Source organism: Pantherophis guttatus, chromosome 13, assembly GCF_059756535.1.
Source record: "Pantherophis guttatus breed Tessera chromosome 13, ASM5975653v1, whole genome shotgun sequence".
NCBI lineage: Eukaryota > Metazoa > Chordata > Lepidosauria > Squamata > Colubridae > Pantherophis > Pantherophis guttatus.
Window position 1 is genome coordinate 25,359,590 of NC_142075.1, and position 18,653 is coordinate 25,378,242.

Genomic DNA, 18,653 nt, shown 5'->3' on the forward strand with positions numbered 1-18,653 from the left:
TCCAGAATCAAATCCTCAGCCGGCAGGTCTTTCCCCTTCCAATGTTGGGCGAAACATATTCTTGCTGAGGTGGTGATAAATACACACAGACACCATATATTTGTGCCTATATTATCTGGCCTAATGTTCAGTAGATAGTACTCTGGTTTCAGAATTAAGTTATAACCTGTGATTTCCATAATCCATGCCTGTATGGTTTTCCAGAATTCCCTCGTCCTGGGACAGGTCCACCACATGTGGAAATAGGTGCCGATCTCCCCGCACTTCCAACAGTTTGGTGAGAGATTTGAATACATTTTAGAAAGACGGGCAGGTGGAAGGTGCCATCTATACAGCATCTTGTACACATTTTCTTTATATGATGTTGCCCACAGGAGTTTCATATGTTTGAGCCAGATTTCTTCCCATTTGGTCAAATCAATTGGATAACCAATATTTCTCCCCCAGGCAATCATAGAGTCTTTAACTATTTCATCCCCTATCCAATAGTCTATTAGAAGTTTATATATCCTTGATAACATTTTATCCTCTTTTCCTAGAATGATATTGTCCAGATCATGCTGATTCAAATTAATACCAACTTGTTCCCTATCTTTTTTAAATTTCGAGCAAATTTGGGCATAAGCCCACCAATCCAGTTGTCTTCCCTGCAACTCCAACTCATTTCTTGTTTTCAGACTGCCATGGGGGTCCAAAAGTTCCCGGTAAGAGAGGTGATTTTCTTTGTTATATAGAGGCCTATACGTTATAGCTTCGAGTGGGACCAGCCAGGAGGGGACTGAAGAGTAAAATTTACCCTTAATTTTCCTCCACGACTCAATTAGAATATTCCTCACATAATGTCCTGCAAGACACCTGTGCTTTGGGATTTTATTTTGCCAAAGAAAATAATGCCATCCTTGATGTAACCCCTCACCTTCCAAAATCAACAACCTCCTTCTTCTCAGCAATATCCAATCCCTAATCCAGACTAAATTTGCGGCCTGATAGTAGTATTCCCATTTTGGAACACCAAATCCTCCTCTTTCTTTAAGTTCTTGAAGCATTTTAAGTTTAATTCTGGGTTTTTTATTTTGCCAAATGAATTTAAGGACATAAGAATTTAATTTTTTAAAAAAATTGTTATCCAGTCTAACTGGTGCTGTGTAGAATAGGTATATCCATTTCGGAAGTATATAAGTTTTTATAATTGCTATTCTACCTAGTAGGGATATCTGCATACTCTTCCATTTCTCTAGATCCTGACCTGTTCTCTTGAGAAGGTTCAAATAGTTGTCCTCTTTGATCGTGGAGCATTTGGCTGATATAATAATGCCTAGGTATTTTAGTTTGTTTACAATTTGGAACCCCAAATTCACTTCTAATTCTTTCCCTTGCTTTACTGTTAAATTTTTGGCAATAATTTTAGTTTTTTCCCTATTGACTTTTAATCCCGCCACCTTACCATATTTTTCTATTTCCTGGGTCAGACACGGTCCCGATATCAACGGATCTTCTAATATAAATACTAAATCATCAGCGTAAGCCTGCACCTTATATTGTTGATTTTGGATATAAAGACCTTTTATCCCCATATTACGTCTAATTTCCCTCAATAAGGGTTCTAATGACAGAATAAATAGCAACGGGGAAAGCGGACACCCTTGTCTAGTTCCTTTCTCAATATCAATTTGATTGGATACATCACCATTAATTGAAATTTTAGCAGTCTGCTTTGAATAAATTGCACGGATTGCCCGAATAAATCTTTCTCCAAATTGCATATGTTGCAGTAAACCTATTAAAAAACTCCAATTCACACGATCAAAGGCCTTATGTGCATCCATGAATACCAGGGCCAATTGTTTATCAGTATGGGTTTCGTAATATTCCAAAACATTCATGACTATTCTTACGTTATCTCTAATCTGTCTGCCTGGTAAGAAACCATTTTGGTCTTCATGTATAAATTGGTTAAGAAACCCTTTGAGTCTCTCTGCTAAAACCGCTGCAAATAATTTATAATCCGCGTTAAGAAGTGAAATGGGCCTATAATTCTGAATCTGAGATAGGTCACTATTGTCCTTTGGCAAAAGAGTTATTAGTGCTTCTGTCCATGATTTCGGGGTCTGTCCCTCCCGAATTACCCCATTAAATAGGTCAGTCATATGCGTACCTAATGTTTCCCAAAGTGCTTTGTAATATTCAATCGGTAGGCCATCTGTACCGGGAGTTTTCCCTGTCTTTTGTTTTCCCATGACCCTTTCAATTTCCCCCTCCGTAATTTCTTCATCCAATACTTCCCTAGATAAGTCTGGTATTTTGGGTATGTCTGATTCCTCTAAGTATTTCTTTATTTCCTGCTCAGACTTATCTTCCTTACAATATAAATTAGTATAAAATTCCTGTGCAATTACTTTCTTCCCTTCTTCCCCTGTAATCCAATTGCCTTTCCCATCTCTCAAATTATGAATTCTGTTCTTTTCCTTTTCTTTATTTAGACGGTAAGTGAGCCACCTCCCTTGTTTATTTGCCCTTTCGAAGTATCTTTGCTTCATCCATCTTATTTTTTTCTCCAAATCCTGTTGATCTAATAAATTAATTTGGTGTCGTGCTACTTTCAAATTCATTTTAAATCCTATATTGCTTGGGTCCCGCTGTAACATAGCCTCACTTCTTACCAGGTCATCCAATAATTTATTACGCTCAGCCCTTTCCTTCTTTCGTTTCCCTGCCATATAGTTAATCACCAAACCACGAAACACAGCCTTCGCTGTGTCCCATACGTTGAAAGGGCATGCATCCTCCCTGTTATTTTCCTGAAAAAAGAACCCCATCTCTTTCTTTAGGTGTTTTAAGAATGGCTCATCTTTAAAAACTCCTATGTCCAATCTCCACTTAGGCCTTATTTTCCGGCTTCCCCATGTTATCCAAAGAGGGTTGTGATCTGCCCACTCATTGACGCCTATTTCTGCTTTCTGTATCCCCTGACTCAATTCCCCTGACAGCCACGCCGCATCTATCCGCGACCAAGATGAGTGCCTGGCGGAGAAGTATGTATATTGTTTATCATCTGGGTGCTTTTCCCTCCAGATGTCTCTAAGTCCAAATTCTTCTTGTATTTGCTGCCAGATAAAAGGCAGCCTTTTCTTTACCGTATTCTTTTCTCCTTCCTGCTTCCTCTTTCCAGATATATAATCTTTGCTTTTATCCTCTATAGCATTAAAGTCTCCCACTACACAGATATGTGGGTAATCATATTCAACAAGTTTAGAGTGTAAGATCTGAAAAAAAACTTTCTGATTTCCATTAGGTGCGTATATACAAACCAATAAACATTTTTTATCACATATTTCTACCTCAACCATCAGCAGTCTCCCATCTTCGTCTGCAAAAATCAGCCTTGACTTTATGTGTTTTTGTACATAAATAGCTACTCCTCTTTTTTTTGTTTCTGCTAGGGATGTATATAGTTGACCCAATTTGCTATAATTCAATAGGTAGAGGTGATCTCTTTTTATATGTACCTCTTGGAGGCATACTATATTCGAACGTGCTTTCATTAATTTAGTAAAAACCTTTTTCCTTTTATTTGGACTATTCAATCCATTGATATTCACAGACATTAGACGCATCTCTTTTTTTTTACTTTTAAAAGCAATTTTTACAACCTATCACCCGAACAGGTTGTAAAAGAATGCTTTTAAAAGTAAAAAAAAGATCGCGCGCCATAGCTGACCACAGCGTACGCTGTTCTACTTACCCCAGGCCTCCTTTTGGTGTGCACTGCGCGCACACACATGCACCTTGCATTTGGTGCATGGTGCGCCCTGCGTATGCATGCATGCAGTGCACGTTTGGCACGCAGTGCACATGCGCAGCTAGCAAACCAGTAGTAAACCGGTCACCACTGCTGGCCACGTATATTTCTACATCGTAATGTTTCCCAGCTCTAAGTCTAAAATCACCGGGGTGGCCAGGCTGGCATGAGGCTGACCCAAAGGCAGACCTGCATTTGCAGCTTCATCTAATCGGTGAACCGAAACCCAGAGCAAATCCAGAGAAGCAGGGAGAAAAAACCGAGCACGGGGTGGCTTTGAGGGTGCCATCTCCTTGCGGGGGGGTAGTGTTTGATACCCTCTGGAAGACAAAGGATTCTTTAGAACAGCTGCTCAAGCGTGGCAACTGGAAGACAGGAGGACTCCAGTTCCCAGAATGGGGAACGCTGGTATAGTTGACTTCCACCCATCTTCAAGTAGCCAAGCTTGAGAAATGCTGCTTTAGAAAGCAAAACAAAAAAATTTCCCATTTTATTCCCCAAACAAGCACACTTTGAAATGTTCTGAGGGGCTTTTTCAATTTGGGCTTCCAGGTGGGGGCCATTCCTGCCAACGCCGCCGATGATGGTCAGTGGTCTCAGGGGCTGATTTCCGCGGTGAGCCTCTTCTTCATTCATTTTTGAAGCTTGGAGGGTCCTCTTGGGGGCTGGGGGTGGTCCCCCCCCCGAAAGAAATCTGGAGGGAAAAACCTCCACGAAGAGTTGAACGAAGCCTCAGGAGAGAGAGAGCACCTGTCCTCCTTTGACTGGATCTGGAGGATACCCGGCCCAGTTCCATACTCAGGTGGGGCCTGGCCCTCTTCGGGTGTCCTCGACAGGCCCGGATGGTGGCAGCTGCAACTAGCAACCTCTGCGAGGCGGCCAATGCCTCGGTCCAAGGCCACGCCAGCGAGGAGAAGCTCATCTCCTCGGCCAAGCAAGTGGCCGCTTCCACGGCTCAGCTGCTGGTGGCTTGCAAAGTGAAGGCTGACCAGGACTCCGAGGCCATGAGGAGGCTGCAGGTGAGCAGGCCTATGGGCAGGGAGGGCGCCCCGAGCGGATGGGGGGGAGACTTGAATCAGGCTCTTTCCTCACAGGCTGTGCACACAGCACATCTTCTGATCACTGCCTGGTCTGAGTAGAAGGCAATTCCATGCTGTCTCTGCTCTCCGTCCACAGGTGGCGGGCAATGCCGTAAAACGGGCATCGGACAACCTGGTCAGGGCGGCCCAGAAGGCGGCCTTTGGCAAGGCAGATGACGACGACGTGGTGGTGAAGACCAAGTTTGTGGGGGGCATTGCACAGGTGAGCCTGCTCCCTCCATGCAGTCGCTTCTCTGCCGTGCCCCCCCCCCATTTCTTCTGGGGTTGAGGATGGGTGGAGTCCGTAGGAGGAAGGATGGACTGGCTGGACCTGGGAGAGAGCAGCTCCTTCTACTTCAGGAAGACGGAAGTCGCCCCTTCTCCGCTTGGGACGAGGGAGAAAGGAGAGGGAGAGGGCTGGGCAGCTTCAGAGGTTCCCTTGGGGGTTTCAGGTGCTGCGTGACCTGAACTCTTCCCAGGCCCAGCTCCTTCTTGTGTGGGGAGGTTTTTTCATATTTCGGACTTCAGTAGCCCCATCCTTGCCTTGCTTCCCCAGATCATCGCAGCCCAGGAGGAGATGTTGAAGAAGGAACGGGAATTGGAGGAAGCTCGGAAAAAACTGGCCCAGATCCGCCAGCAGCAGTATAAGTTCCTCCCGAGTGAACTGCGGGAAGAGGAAGGCTAAACGCCCGCAGGGGTCTCGCTGGGAAGAAAGTGAGCCGAGCATGGGATGGGCGGGTGGGGGGGTGGGGGGTGGGGGTGGAGGGGCCATGCTGCAGAGAGACTCTGCCAAGCCCTGGCCAACATCTGGGCTGTGTGAGAAGAGCCAACGCTTCAGCCGCAGCCTCTTGGCAAGCCCACCCCGTGGTACAGTGTTAGGGTACCCCTGTGCCCCCACCCCCATTCCCGGCCTTTATTTCTTGTATCTCAGGAGAAAAAGTTCTTGCCTCTCGCCACCGGGCAGATCAAGTCAGTATTATAACATATCCTGAAGTTTCGATCTATTTATTATCCTCTCTGGCCTGCGTTAAGGACTTTGGTCTCATGTGGGAAAGCAGGCTGGGGAAGCCTTTGACCCGGAGAAAAGCCGCCCCCTTGGAGTTGGGGACGGGGGGGGTCTCTGCCAGTGTTACGAGACGGTTTCACAAACGGAGGACCTTTTGCACTAAAAGTACTCGATTCAGCACATTGTGGGCAGCAGCAGCCCCTCCTGTACCCCCACCCAGAATTAGAATAATCCTGCTTTCGGAGCGATGCCCGTTCACCCGTTTTCCTCTGGAGCAGAGGGCACCAAACAACTTTCCAGCATTAAACACAACCGTTTTTCTCTCTTGCTTTTGTGGAGACTCTGTTTTGTGGAATGTCTGACCTGGTCCATATTTCACTGCTGCGAACAAGGACAGGCCCAAGAGGCGGATTTAGACCTGGGATGGCACCACATTGTGTCCGTTAAAGCTGCTCTTGGGTTGTGAATTCAAACTGGATGAACCCCTGAGGACTAGTAACATGCATACTGGTCTTTTTATTTTCTTTTTATTTTTTCCCCCCAAGTTTTGCTAAGGGAGACAGACGCTGGTATTGGGAATTGCAAAGACCATGTCTACATATTTCACATCTGAACAATAAAGCCAGACTGTATTTTTCCAACAGACGATCAGTGGACCACCCTCTAAACGGAAGCCTTTTAGACAAAAAAACTCCATGTGAGAGAGAAGCCGCAGTTTCAAAGATGCTGCCATTAGTTTTCCTTTAATGTGACATAAAATCTTAGCTAAGGTAAAATTATCCTTTGTGTTTCTTATTCCAAACCGCAGCAGGACTGAAACCAGGGAAATCCCTTCATACGTTCTGGCTGAGCTGTCTCAATTCAACCAAACTGTTGGGTGGCAGAAATTTCCAGAACGGGGGTTGCAATTTGTCTGCTGGGGGTGGGAGGGGGGGCAACTTTCTCAAACCTTCCTGAATACCTTGAAGCTTTCTTAAGCATCGTTGCTCACCCGGAAACCAGCCGCTCAGCTCCAGTCCTTGGGAAAGCACTCCGTGGGATGTAGGCCATATCTTTCCAGCCTTAATCTGGCCGAAGGGCTGGGCAAAATGCTCAGGCTGGGTGCTGGAGACTCTCAGCCTGGGATGTTTCAGGTGGGTGGCATCTTCATGCCAAGCCGTAGAAGTTGGGGCAAAATCTGCTTGTGGACTGTGTCCTCCAGCCTTTTTATGGTCAGTGTGGCTAGAAGGTCCGATCTCCATGAAATGTGTCACCAGCCAGCCCAAAGTAGCAAAGTTCTTCTTCAGGCCAAGCCCCTCTGCTCTGGTCCACTAAAATCCCACCCTTGGTGCTCGGCTGTCGGCTTTCTGAAGACACCTGGTCAGCCATGTTGGAGTGTGAAAATGTCCCCATTGGAAGCAAGAGGGACGGAGGACTTGCCCATGATCCTTCCCGTCAACCAACCCTGGGAGCTATTACAGATTGCGTCGCTGTGTGGCCCTGGAACATCTGAATGCAGCTGAGGCTCCTTTCGTGGCCCCAGGCTTCTGGGAGAGGGGCTCCCCCCCAGAAAAAGCCATGCCCACCCAAAGGAAGATGGCCACTGCCCAAAATGACGCACTCTCTTGATGTTACACTGTATGTACGCTCTTTATCAGGCCCACAAAGCTGTTTTGTATTTACCCTAAATAAAATTTTGAACCAAGTCGCTCCTTCCTCATGAACCCACCAACAATTCCGTCTGTTGCATCTGCTTTGGGATTGTTTTCTAAAACGTTGTGCAGCCACTTCAGTTGAGCATCCTTGGGTCAAGACACTCGCCTTACACAGGAGAAGAACAGGGTCCACCTTGTGGAGAACCTTGAAACCTGTTGCATTTGTCTTCATTTGTGTAATGGTGCTGAGGGAACCAGTCATCCCTGATCCTGGTCAGAGGCTCTTTTGTGTCCAAGCGGTTCCCCCTTTTGGCTACTACAGCGTGTCCCAATTTGGGCTGCCCTTGAAGAGCTAGGAGGTTAGGATGTTTCTAAGCCAATTCCCAGATCTTTTATTAGGAGGAACGTAAATCCAGCATGCAGTGTGAGAGCTGCGGCAGGCGGTGTGGAGTCACCAATGAGCCCTGTGTTTCTTTATGCACAGAGGCATTGATGCACCCAAGAGGCCAAATCTTTGCCCCGAAGAGCTTCCAGTCTAAAACTCCTCAGAGGAAGAGGAAAGAAAACCAAGTGGGGTAAGTAGAGTAGAATAGAATATATTTTTATTGGCCAAGTGTGACTGGACACACAAGGAATTGGTCTCCGGTGCAGAAGCTCTCGAGGAGGGACAATGGGAACTTGTTGGGGAACGGTCCAAATTCTGCGTTGCCCATCTGATCTGTTCTTTCAAGCCCCTTCTGAGGAGGAAAAAGGAACACGCTGAAAGTGAGACTGCGCATTCCCAGCATATTTGGCGAGGCAACTGCCCAGCGCAGGAAAACTTAGTAAGCAGCCTCGGTTGCCGGCCAGTCTTCCAAGCTCAGGAATTCAGAAATGCTCGGCGTTTTTGTGGCTGGCCGAGGGACATTCCTGAGCTGAGTTGTCACCATCTGTGGTGCTCCAGGTTGGGCTGGTTTGAAAAGGGGGGGCGGTCTTTGGCACTCGCCGTTTTATCTCCCCACTGGTGCATTCACAAGAGTTTTTCCTGCCTCGCTTCCCAGTTTTGGTGCCAAAGTCTTTTGGGTCTTAGGGCTGACCATTGGCAGGATCGCACTGTTTTTGTGCTGGCAGAAGGCAGCTGTCCATCGTGCTGCTTGGTCTTCATCCTGGAAGCCTCGCAAGAGCCAGATCAAGAAGGCGTCTGCTCATGCAGCCAGGCTGAAGGGTGGGGCACTGCGGGTATGGTGGTGGTGGGGGAACTGTTGGTCAGCAGCTGGTTCTCCCCAAGGCAAAGAGCCCTGGATGGAGTGCGCAGGGCCTGGCTGCTTTGGGTTTGGCTTACCTGTTGGTGAACCAGCCATTACAGCTTAGAACAGTGTTTCTCCACCCAGGCCACTTTCAGACAGGTGGACTCCAACTCCCAGAATTCACCAGCCAACATAGCTGGCTGGGGAATTCTGGGAATTGGAGTCCACCTCTTAAATTACCCAGGTTGAGAAACCCTGGCTTAGAGCTGCAAACAGACTCATCCCTTCCACATGGCACCAGGTTTAGCATTAGGGGTTAGTTAGTGCAACCAACGCCTTCCTGAAGCAAATGCTGGGTGGGGATGATGGGAGATGTACTCTAACCAGGTGGGGAGAAAGGGCAAGCTTGGGAGGGCTGCCCCAGGCAAGGGGCTTGACCCCACTCGCATCTTCAGGGGAGGGAAAGGTTCTGACTGCCCCCCTTCCCTGCCCTCAAAGTGCTCCACTTTGTCCTCTGGAATGGAGAGTACGAAATGCTCTCACGTCAGGCGCATAAATCACGGCCTTCCCTCAGAGAGCGCACAAGAGGGCCAGAAAAGGCTTGGTTTCCCCTGGGTTCCTTTTTAAAATGGAAATCTATCGTCCCTTGTGATAAAAGTGAATTATGGCTTTCTGGAGCCAGCCAGGGTCCTTCTGCTCCAGCATCTCACAGGCCAGCTCGGAAGCCCCCCTCACGGCCAGGGTGTGGGGCGCATCCCTCTCCAGGGCTCGGCTCCCCCCAGGAGCAGAAAGGGGGCAGGATCTGCTTCCTTCCTAAAAGCTTGGATAAGCCCCTTGAAAAGCAGCCTGAGCCAGGATGGTGGTTGGGGGGCCAGGATCTCACAGTTCAGTTTCCAAATAAGGCTTCTCTCTTAAAAGATGGGAAGGGGAATGCCTCGGAGCCCCCTCCTCAAGCTCTCCTGGGCTCGGGCATCTGTGGCCATGGAGTTTGCGATGCCGAGTTTGCCCTTTCTGACTGCCACTCCCAGGAACTGCCCCCCTCCGCCTGGGTGCCTCTCTTGGGAGGGGGTTGTGTTTACTGAATGTAAAGGCAGCTTGGCCAGGGGTACAAAATGCCCCCCCAGTCGCCAAGACACAGAGCAGAGACTGCCAGGGGGTAGAGAGGGGGGAGGGGGGCAGCGTGATCAGCTCCATATTAGGGTATTTTGCTCCCGCGTGTGCATCTCTTTGGATGGGGAGCTCTTTGCCTCAGGCCCACATTCCAGAGGGGCACACGGCAGATGTCCTGTTTTCAATCTTCTCAAGAGAGCTGCTGTTTAAAGGGGCAGCTCTCCCGTTCGAAGATGGAAGGGAAGGTGGGGGTTTCAGAAAAGCTGGGGCAGGGCTGTTTCTTAACATGGGGAGGGAGGGAGGAAGGCCAGGCAGCTACATGAAGTCCCTTCCTTCCTTCCTTCCTTCCTTCCTTCCTTCCTTCCTTCCTTCCTTCCTTCCTTCCGGCCCAGTTTGTAGCTTTAGCAGCTACTTCATCCTGCACAGGGTTTATGGCCTCTTCTGGTGATGAATTGCCTCAAAACTGGTGGTCGAGCCTGGTGTGCGTCAGTCACCGGAGGAGGCTGGAGGAGCTGGACTGCTGCCCTGGGGAAAGATTCAGATAGCTGTGGGGCCCACTATGACCCCTAGAGCTTCCCTCGCCTCTTCCCTGCCTCCCCAGAGAAGATCCAGGAGGGAGGGAGGAGAAGGAGATCCCCTGGTACAACGGGGCTCAGCCTCAGGGTCCTGCTTCATCACTCACAGCCCCAAAGGGGGATCCGAGGGGGGGAGTGCCAGATGCAGACCCCTCTGGTGCAAAGACGGTGCAGAATTAAACCCAGCCCTTCCCTACGGTAAAGGGGCAGTGGGGAGACCGTGGAGCCCCTCCATCCCAGGAACCCCACCAGCGAGGGAGCAAACGGCTGACGGAAGCCCTGGGAAATGCAGAAGGCGGCAGGCCTGAGCACATTTTCCAGGGATGACGTGATTCACCATCGCCCTTGTCAAAACATGGAAGTCCCCAGAGCGGGAGGATCTGATCTCCTCGCTCCCAGCAAAGGGGGGTGCCAGCCTTTCTTCCCAAACCCCAAAATTCGGAACTGTGTCCGCCTGCCTCCTTCGCAGACACCCAGCACCAGAGTCACCCACAGCCGTTCGCGTGAGAAACTCCAATACCAATACAGCCCCCTCCTCACCCCCACCCCCAGGGCTCATTGCAACACTCGGGAGCATAGCTGGAAGAGAAACTCTTAGAGTATTTAGGTTTCCAGCTGCAGGGGAGACCTTTCCTTTCTCAGTGCTCCCCCCATTACAAAGAGGGACCCTCTTTTGCTGCCTGCCGAATCCTTCCTTCCTCTGGCAACCTTCGGTCTAAAAGAAAGGGAAAGGCTTAAACTTGAACCATGGGGCACCGGGAGGGAATTAAAGCCCCTTCTGTCCTTTGTTTCCTCCTGCATGGAACTGCCTGAAGCCTGGAACAATCTGCAGGTTTATTCCAAGCTTGGGGGACAATAATTGCCCCCAAAATAGAGGCCAGTCAAGGAAAGGACAGAAGCTTAAGGAAGCCTCTGTTAGCTGAAAAAGCCCCACTTCCTGCTTTTGCCCTTCTCCCACCTCCCCCCCCGCCCCCTGCCTGCTGCTGAGGCCTCAGTGCCCAGCGATGTCCATCTAAGGAGGTGGCTGCAGGTAGGGTGATGTCATCCAGTTAATTGCAGGGTTTTTCTCCTGGGAAGGGGGTGGGGAGGGAGTCACAGATGATCTCATGGGCAGCTGTTACATAAGGCAACTTGGCTTAATGAACGCGATTCCGTGGTTTCGCCTTGGGGTTGTATTTTTGCACGTTTTGATCAACGGAAAGGCAGGGCAAGGTGATGATGGGGAAAGGAATCCGGGCTTGGCTTGATCCGCTTTGACCAGCTGGAGAACATCTGTTGGGATCTTTGGTTCTCAGGTGGGCATCAAAGGCCAGAGGGAGAAGGGAGGAAGCAGGAGGCGGCCCCCCACCCAACCCGTTCCTGCAGTCCCAGAGAGAGGTCTGGGGAAGCCTAAGCACCCCCGAGCTCTTCCTGCCACATGGGCCAGGGGGTCCTCTGAGCCCTTGTCGTAAGACTTGGTAGATGGCCACGTGGTTGAAGCCGCTCCCTTGTCCTCCATGAGGTTCTTTCCGTGGATGGAAAAAGGAAGGTCAATGATTTGATTTCATTTTACGTTAGCCCTTGGTGTGGCTTCTGGCATGAAGGCTTATCAACCAAGGATAATTGCTTCACGTGGTGTGTGAGGAGGCTTCTTCAACCTCCCCTTCAGAAAACAAATCCTGGCTTAGCGTGATGTGTGAATTGGATAGAACCTGTCCAACTTCCCACGGCTGCATTCAGTGACCTGCCTCCCACAGTTAATGCAACAAGGACTTACCCAAAACAACCCATGTTCTGGGTTGGCATTGCAAGTGGAGCCTTAACTTGGTTGCACAAGTGGGTTTGTGCAGCACCCCAGGCTAAATTGTGGCTGTAGGTTGGCTTTCGGCTCCTGCTTCCCTCTGCAGAGCTGCTGCTGAATCCGGCCTCCGCAAGCAGCCTGAGGACGGGAACAGCCTGGTGGGGCAGCCTTAGCTATAAAAGGCAAACGGGAATATTTGTTTAGGAGTTGTGGAAAGTGTAGAATGTGCCCAGGGGGTGAAGAGGAGGTGAGAGTCTGCTCACCCATAGCCCCCCCAGAGCCCTGGGCGGAGAGCCCTGAAGTCAATCAGAAACGAGCTGGAAGGGACCTTGGAGGTCTTCTAGTCCAACCCCCTGCTCAAGCAGGAGACCCTAGACCATTTCACACAAGTGACTGTCCAGTCTCTTCTTTAAAAACCTCCAGGGATGAAGCACCCACAACTTCTAGAGGCAAGTTGTTCCACTAGTCAATTGTCCTCACTGTCAGGAAGTGAATTAGGAAGTTCCTCCTCCTAACGGTGAGTCCCAGGTGGGGAAGAGAAGCAACGAGGCGTGTCCACGGCCAGCTTATCTCGGATCTTACCTGTTGGGTCCCAGCCTCACCATCCCATATCCCAGTTTTGAGTGCTTGGTGTTTGGTCAAACGTACGTGGTTAAACCTTGTCTAGCAAAGCAGGCCTGCCTTGAAATGGCTGCCTCATAACCATGGTTGTGCACTAAGGACCGAGGGTGCAAAGGCACACGGGGACCCTGGCGTGGCTAGGGAGCATGCCGAGTGCAAGAGTGTGTGGCTCCTATTGACCTCAGGGTGGCTGGAACACGTGGGGAGGGTCCCTTTGTGAGCCCAGTGAGGCCTGAGCACAGGAAGTTGCCAGAACAGCCTGCCTTCTGGGTGTTTGCCCAAACAGGTGTGTTGGCACCCCAAGCTGAGGGTTTGGGGACCTTGGGCACTATCCTTTTGCTCCAGCAGAGGGCGCCCTCAACCCCAGAGTAGATGCCTAAGTGCAATTCAGTTTCCATCCAAGGAGGAAACCTTGAGGTGTGCTTACAAAGTTCTGTCTAGCCCTGGAGAAGACAAGGTGGCTCCTTGGATGACTTTCACCTTTTGGGAAATGCAGGGATGGCCAGGCTTTGACCAAAAGCCCGTGGAGCCAAAAAGGGCTCCGTTCTGTTGAAGAGCATCTCTGTCTTCTGCATCTCCTCTGGTTCCCAGTGCAGCTCAGCTGGGCTCTTGGAGGTCTTGCTCTCCCCACCTCCCTCCACAGGGAGGATACCACTGGGGATACTTGATCCCCAGCCCATCCTTTCAGCCTGGGTAGAGGGCTATCCCTCACCTCCTGCTCCGTCTTGAGTGGACGAGAGGATCAAGCTCAATGGAGGCTTCCCCAACTGGCACCACCAAGGGGATAGATTACAACTCCCATCCACGCAGAGGGTAGGGCATGATACTCCTACAAATCACCTTAAGCCTGGGTTTATTGAGTCGGCCATAACTGACTAGGTTCACACGTGCCATATTCTAGCATTGGCAAATGGCTAGCGTGCGTAGTCCGAACGGAAGCAAGAGAGCAACGTGATGGCTTAGTGAGCTGTGTGAACCAAGGGTGACAGCCCAGCAGATCTGGCGGGGGCCAGGCTGTCTTAGCGCAGCTGGGGGGGCTGGGACGCAAGCACTGACGGACCAATCAGGCGGGCTCCCCTCTTGTCTGCGTGTGCCCCGTTCTGCTCACCCAAGATAAAACCTGCTGCCTTTGATCCCACCTTTGTTTTGGGAACTCTTTCAAGCATACCTGATGGTTTTGGAAAGTCTCATTCTCAGGAAACTTTCTGGGAGCCATATAACAGATTCCAAATGCAACTGAAAATATTCTGCACCAAGAGCTGCGTGATGGGTTGGGGAATTTTGGGAATTGAAGTCCACACATCTGACAGTTGCTGAGGTTGAAGGAGACTTCCGTAAACGGTAGCTGCTGCCACGGGGGCTGAGATGCTACAGGTCCTTCTCACTCCTGCGAGGAGCCTTGGAAGCAACTTGGCCTTTGATAGGCAGCAGGAAGATGCTCCAGACAGGAGAAGCAGCAGCAGAAGAGAGGAAGGGCCTGGAGGTGGCAGCTGCAAGAGGCTCCAAGGAGAAGCTGCATCCCTGCTTTGTTGGGCTGGACCAAGGAACCAGGACGGTTTGATAAAGAAAAACACAAATGTTTTATAATCGGAGGACTGGATCTTGGCCCTGACTGGAGGATCCCAAGTGCCCCGAGGATGAGAAAGGGTTCATTGCCCACCAGATCTCCATGGGAGCACCTGCCTTCTTTCGATCCACCCTCCCGTGCTTCACCACTCCTGCCATGGCGACCACCAAGCCCCTGATGCACCTCCAACTCCCCCAGGTGCCCCGCCCAGCCAGCAGAGCCCCTTAATTCCTTCTCAGCCCTGAAGCTAAAGCTGCCTTCGCAAGTTCCCAGTTTCTCAGCCAGCCCACTGATGTTGCCGCTGCTGGCGGCATGTGCCAAGACGCTGGCATCCCAAGCATGCTGGGGAAAGGTGGGCGGCTCTGCCCATTTTGGCTGGAGACCAACTGACTGTGGGATGGACGTCCAAACTGCAGCAGTCCACATCCACGTGTGGATGTTGGAGGAGGAGACTCCTTACTCTACAGCAGCACAAACTCCAGAAAAGTCACAAGTTTTGCTAGAAGGCTTCAAGAGGTGCAGGGGGGTTCCTTGGTGGGGTGGGGGGAAGCATTTTGGCAACCCATGACGGGACCTGCAGCTCAGAGGATCTTTTGCTTTTCAGTACATTTTATGAGCCATAAAAGTGGCTATTGGCGCCTCCTCACATTCTTCAACTTGGTGTCCTTCCTCAAGCGCTCATTCCGTGGCTGAAAAGCTTCCCAAGTCATTCTCCTGCCCTTCTTTTTGGCTGCCACCCCCCCCAGAGCCCCCCCCGGCCTGCTGCCATAAATTAATCTCCCAAAGGACGTTTTGGCCTCAGTCCAGAAACAGCTGTTGACCCGGCCACCTATTTATATTGGCTCTTTGTTGACGAGAGGGAGGGTCCCTGGAAACAGGACTAGGACGAGAGCAGCAGCAGAGCCCACCAATCAGTGCCCCTCCCTTCTCACTGTGCTCTCAGGTGATGTCACCTGAATCATGTTACGGCTGGGGCTGTCCGGCACATCCCAAGGACCCCAGTTGGGTCTCTCTGCACCAGATGCAGCCCCAGGACCTGTGGGGAGCCTGCTCCATTAGCCGTGGGACTATTTTGCTGTCACTTGGGGGAGCTGGATCCCTCAAGGGGGGATTCCTAGAAACCACAATCCCTTTCCTGCAGACGACTCCCTGCTTTGTGGCACTGATGGTCAGAGACCGGTGCTCAGGAGGAGACCCACTTCTGGAGGGCACTCAGGGAAACTGACCGGGCAGTGCCACTGACTGCTGAGGCTGGTAGATGAGGGGAGGCCTTACAAGCACTGCACTGGGTGCTGTGTTCCCGGGGCAGGTGAGGAGAGGAGAGGATTAAAGGATCGGGTTAGCCCTTGGGGAGAATGCCCACCAGCCAGCTTGAGAGGAGGGTTTGCTGCCTCTCTGTGCTCGGCTGATGCCACTTGGCCTTCCCAAGAGAGTCCTGGCCCCAGGAGGACAACTCGATGCCCTGCGTGCTCCAGACAAAATCTGAGGACCCCAGAGAGTAGATCCTGACTGCTCCACGTGTCTCTTATTGTGGGGAACAGGGCTTGCTTAGCCTGGTTCTGTTAAGGAGGCCAGAAAAGGAGCCGGGCAGGTTGGCTGTTCCAGGGGAAATTCCCTTCTAAGCCTGGTTGGAATTTGTGGGAAGGGATGGCCGCTTCTTCGAGGAATGACAGCCCAATGGAGCCTCTGTGTACAAGGGAGGCTGAGCACCTGGATCTGTAGAGGAAGTAATTCCTCCGCCTGCTGTTTATGATTGTGATGCTCTTAGAGGGAGAGGAAGTCTTCATCCACTGCTTAAACCATCGGCTGAAGTGCAGACCTCCAGTGTTTTTCAACCACAGCAATTTTGCCCAGCATGGCTCGCTGGGGAATTCTGGGAGCTGAGGTTGAGAAATGCTCTGAAGATCTCCAGGCCACCCCTGAAGGGTTCCTGATCTGCTGGATATCTTAGGCAATGAAGCCAAGCTTTGCGAAAAAGGTGATTTCCAGCCATCTCCAGCATGGCAGGACCGACTGCAAGTCAGCAGAGGCCCGAAAGTTCATGGGAGGAAGTGATTAGGCCGCCCTTTTTGCCCTGCTTTCCGGTGAGTCAACCCGGCTGCTCACCCTGAAGGGCCGAACCCCCGTCACAGATGGGGGAAAGGCTGCATTGGATGGTGGCGGATTTGGCAACCGGGGTTTGAAGAGCAGAAGACCTGAAAAGCCTTCAAGGCCTTGGAGCGGATGTGGCCGCCAATCACAGAGCCTGCCGGTTGTGGTGCTCTGGTGTTTTGTGTGGGTGTCTTATTTGTCTGTTTGAAGTGAGGAACGCAAGCGTAGCCCTGTTGGGTCAGGCAAGGCGTATCTTGACCAAGAGCCCTGGTGATCCCCAAACCTTCCGGGGGTTCCTTTCTGGCAACCCCAACCCTCCTCGTGAAGATGAGCCTGGGAGACCTCAGGGCCAGGTGACCCCCTTCTGCCTCCGAGGATGGAGGGAGCTGCCCCCAACTCAGAGGCTGGATGGGGTCCAACACGCCTCAAGAGCCCCCACCTTCCTGAATGCGCCCGATCTCCTTTTAAAGGCATCGCCACGACTTCGTTGAAAGAATTCCAAGGTTAATTATGCATTCAGGATATTTTGAACATTTTGGTCACAGCCAGTCATATTTAACATTTTTCTCCTGCCAGCCACCGTCCCTTTTTCTTTGTACTCATCATTTTCTTCATGGGCGTTTTTCACGGGTGTCCTTGACATTGTCCTTGGTTGTTCCCAAGCAGCTGGTTTTTTATCGCTCAAAAATGCTCTCTGTCTGCTAGGAATAACAGAATTATGAAAATAACACAAGAAGCCAACAGCTGGACCGCTGACGTGAAATGTTGTATATTCCTTAGCAAAGGATTCCTTGGCAACAGACACGGTTCGTCTGCATCTCTCACACCACCATTTGACCCTCAGCTTCTTTTAAAAAGAGTGACTGGTCCTTAATGCATATTTTTTATCAGGAGGGGAAGAAAAGGCCACTTACTGGCTCTCCTCACTTTAATTTCATCGCTTGGGCCAATTCTTCATCTTTGGCTACGTCTCTTCTTTAAAGGCAACAAGGAGGTAGCTCAAATATAGATGGTGGGTTAGATTTTTAACTCCCAACTGGCAAGCAACTATTGCCCTGGATATGGATAGAAGAACCTGCCCAGACTCCCTCTTTCAGTTCCAGGTTCTTTGGGCTGTTTGAGCAAAGGAGGCAGAAGACACTTGGCGTTGAATGCCTCACCAGCCTTCCATCCTCCCTGCTTCTCCTCTGGGGCAGAAATGCTGGGGACAGCCTGTTTTTGAATGAAAACTTGTCTGTCAACCTTCAAGCTGCTTCTTGAAGCAGAAGTGTCTTCCATCAACTTGGGTGGTTCTCCAAAGTTGATCCTCTCCATTTGCTGCTTTATTTTGTCCCTGCAGTTCTGGTTTCAGTTGAGTAGATGCTCCTTCTTGGATGCCCGCTGTGCAGGTGGCAGAATGCAAGAGTGTCAAGGCTGCTTGTACGCATTTGTGTGACTCAACACATCCTCAAGATAGTGAGATGCCAACTCTCTCGCTTGAAGGCGAGCATGATGGCCTCGACGGATGACTCCCAAACACACCGATTGAGGTAGAAGTGGCCACCTTCTCTTGCACACAGCTTTGCCCTAAAAGGAAGACATCATTTCTGAAACCAGCACAAATATTCTGGCCTTGTGGACAGGAAACTTTATTAATGAAAGGATTATTTTAATTACAACCTGTCCTCCCACTCAGGGCTCCATTGTGGTCCTGGATTAAAGCCAGGTAGCTCAGTGGACTGAAACCCGTGTTTCAGCCAAAACTTCAACCATGTTGCCCTCAAGGGCTCTTTCCATTTTCTTCCAAGGGTTCTTCCAGCTCTTCCATTTTGGGAGAAATCCATTTTCAAGGATATCCCTCAGGACACAGGGAACTCATTCCTCAGAAGAGAGAAAATAGCCTGATTCTAACTGGCACCTCTTAGATCTGTTTCATTCTGTGCTTCTTGTTCAGGATTCAGGGAAGGAGGTGCGACCCCCGTCTTTTTCATGCCCTTCCAGACCAGACTTGAATCTTTGCTTGAGCAACGGCTGGACTCTGCCTGACCTCTCCTCATCATAACCGGTCGTTGCGCTTACAGACTGACACACCCAAGAATGTAACTTGATTCTTCATGACACCTTGATCCGCTCACACAGTTCAAGTCCCAGCAGGCAACTGATTTTGTCTGGGCCTCCAGAAAAAA

At 50.5% G+C, this 18,653-nt stretch overlaps 1 protein-coding gene across 9 annotated transcripts in view; it reads left to right on the plus strand.

Annotated features, from left to right (window-relative positions):
• TLN2 (talin 2) overlaps positions 1-6,211 on the plus strand; it is a 67,304-nt gene extending 61,093 nt beyond the window's left edge. For all 9 annotated transcript variants that reach the window (XM_087877962.1, XM_087877965.1, XM_087877958.1 and 6 more), the window contains 4 exons: positions 4,352-4,414; positions 4,636-4,818; positions 4,976-5,101; positions 5,435-6,211. In XM_087877962.1, coding sequence (XP_087734088.1) covers positions 4,352-4,414; positions 4,636-4,818; positions 4,976-5,101; positions 5,435-5,563 — 501 coding nt within the window. In that variant the 3' untranslated portion in view covers positions 5,564-6,211. The remainder of the gene's footprint in view (positions 1-4,351; positions 4,415-4,635; positions 4,819-4,975; positions 5,102-5,434) is intronic.
• Positions 6,212-18,653: the final 12,442 nt, after the last annotated feature.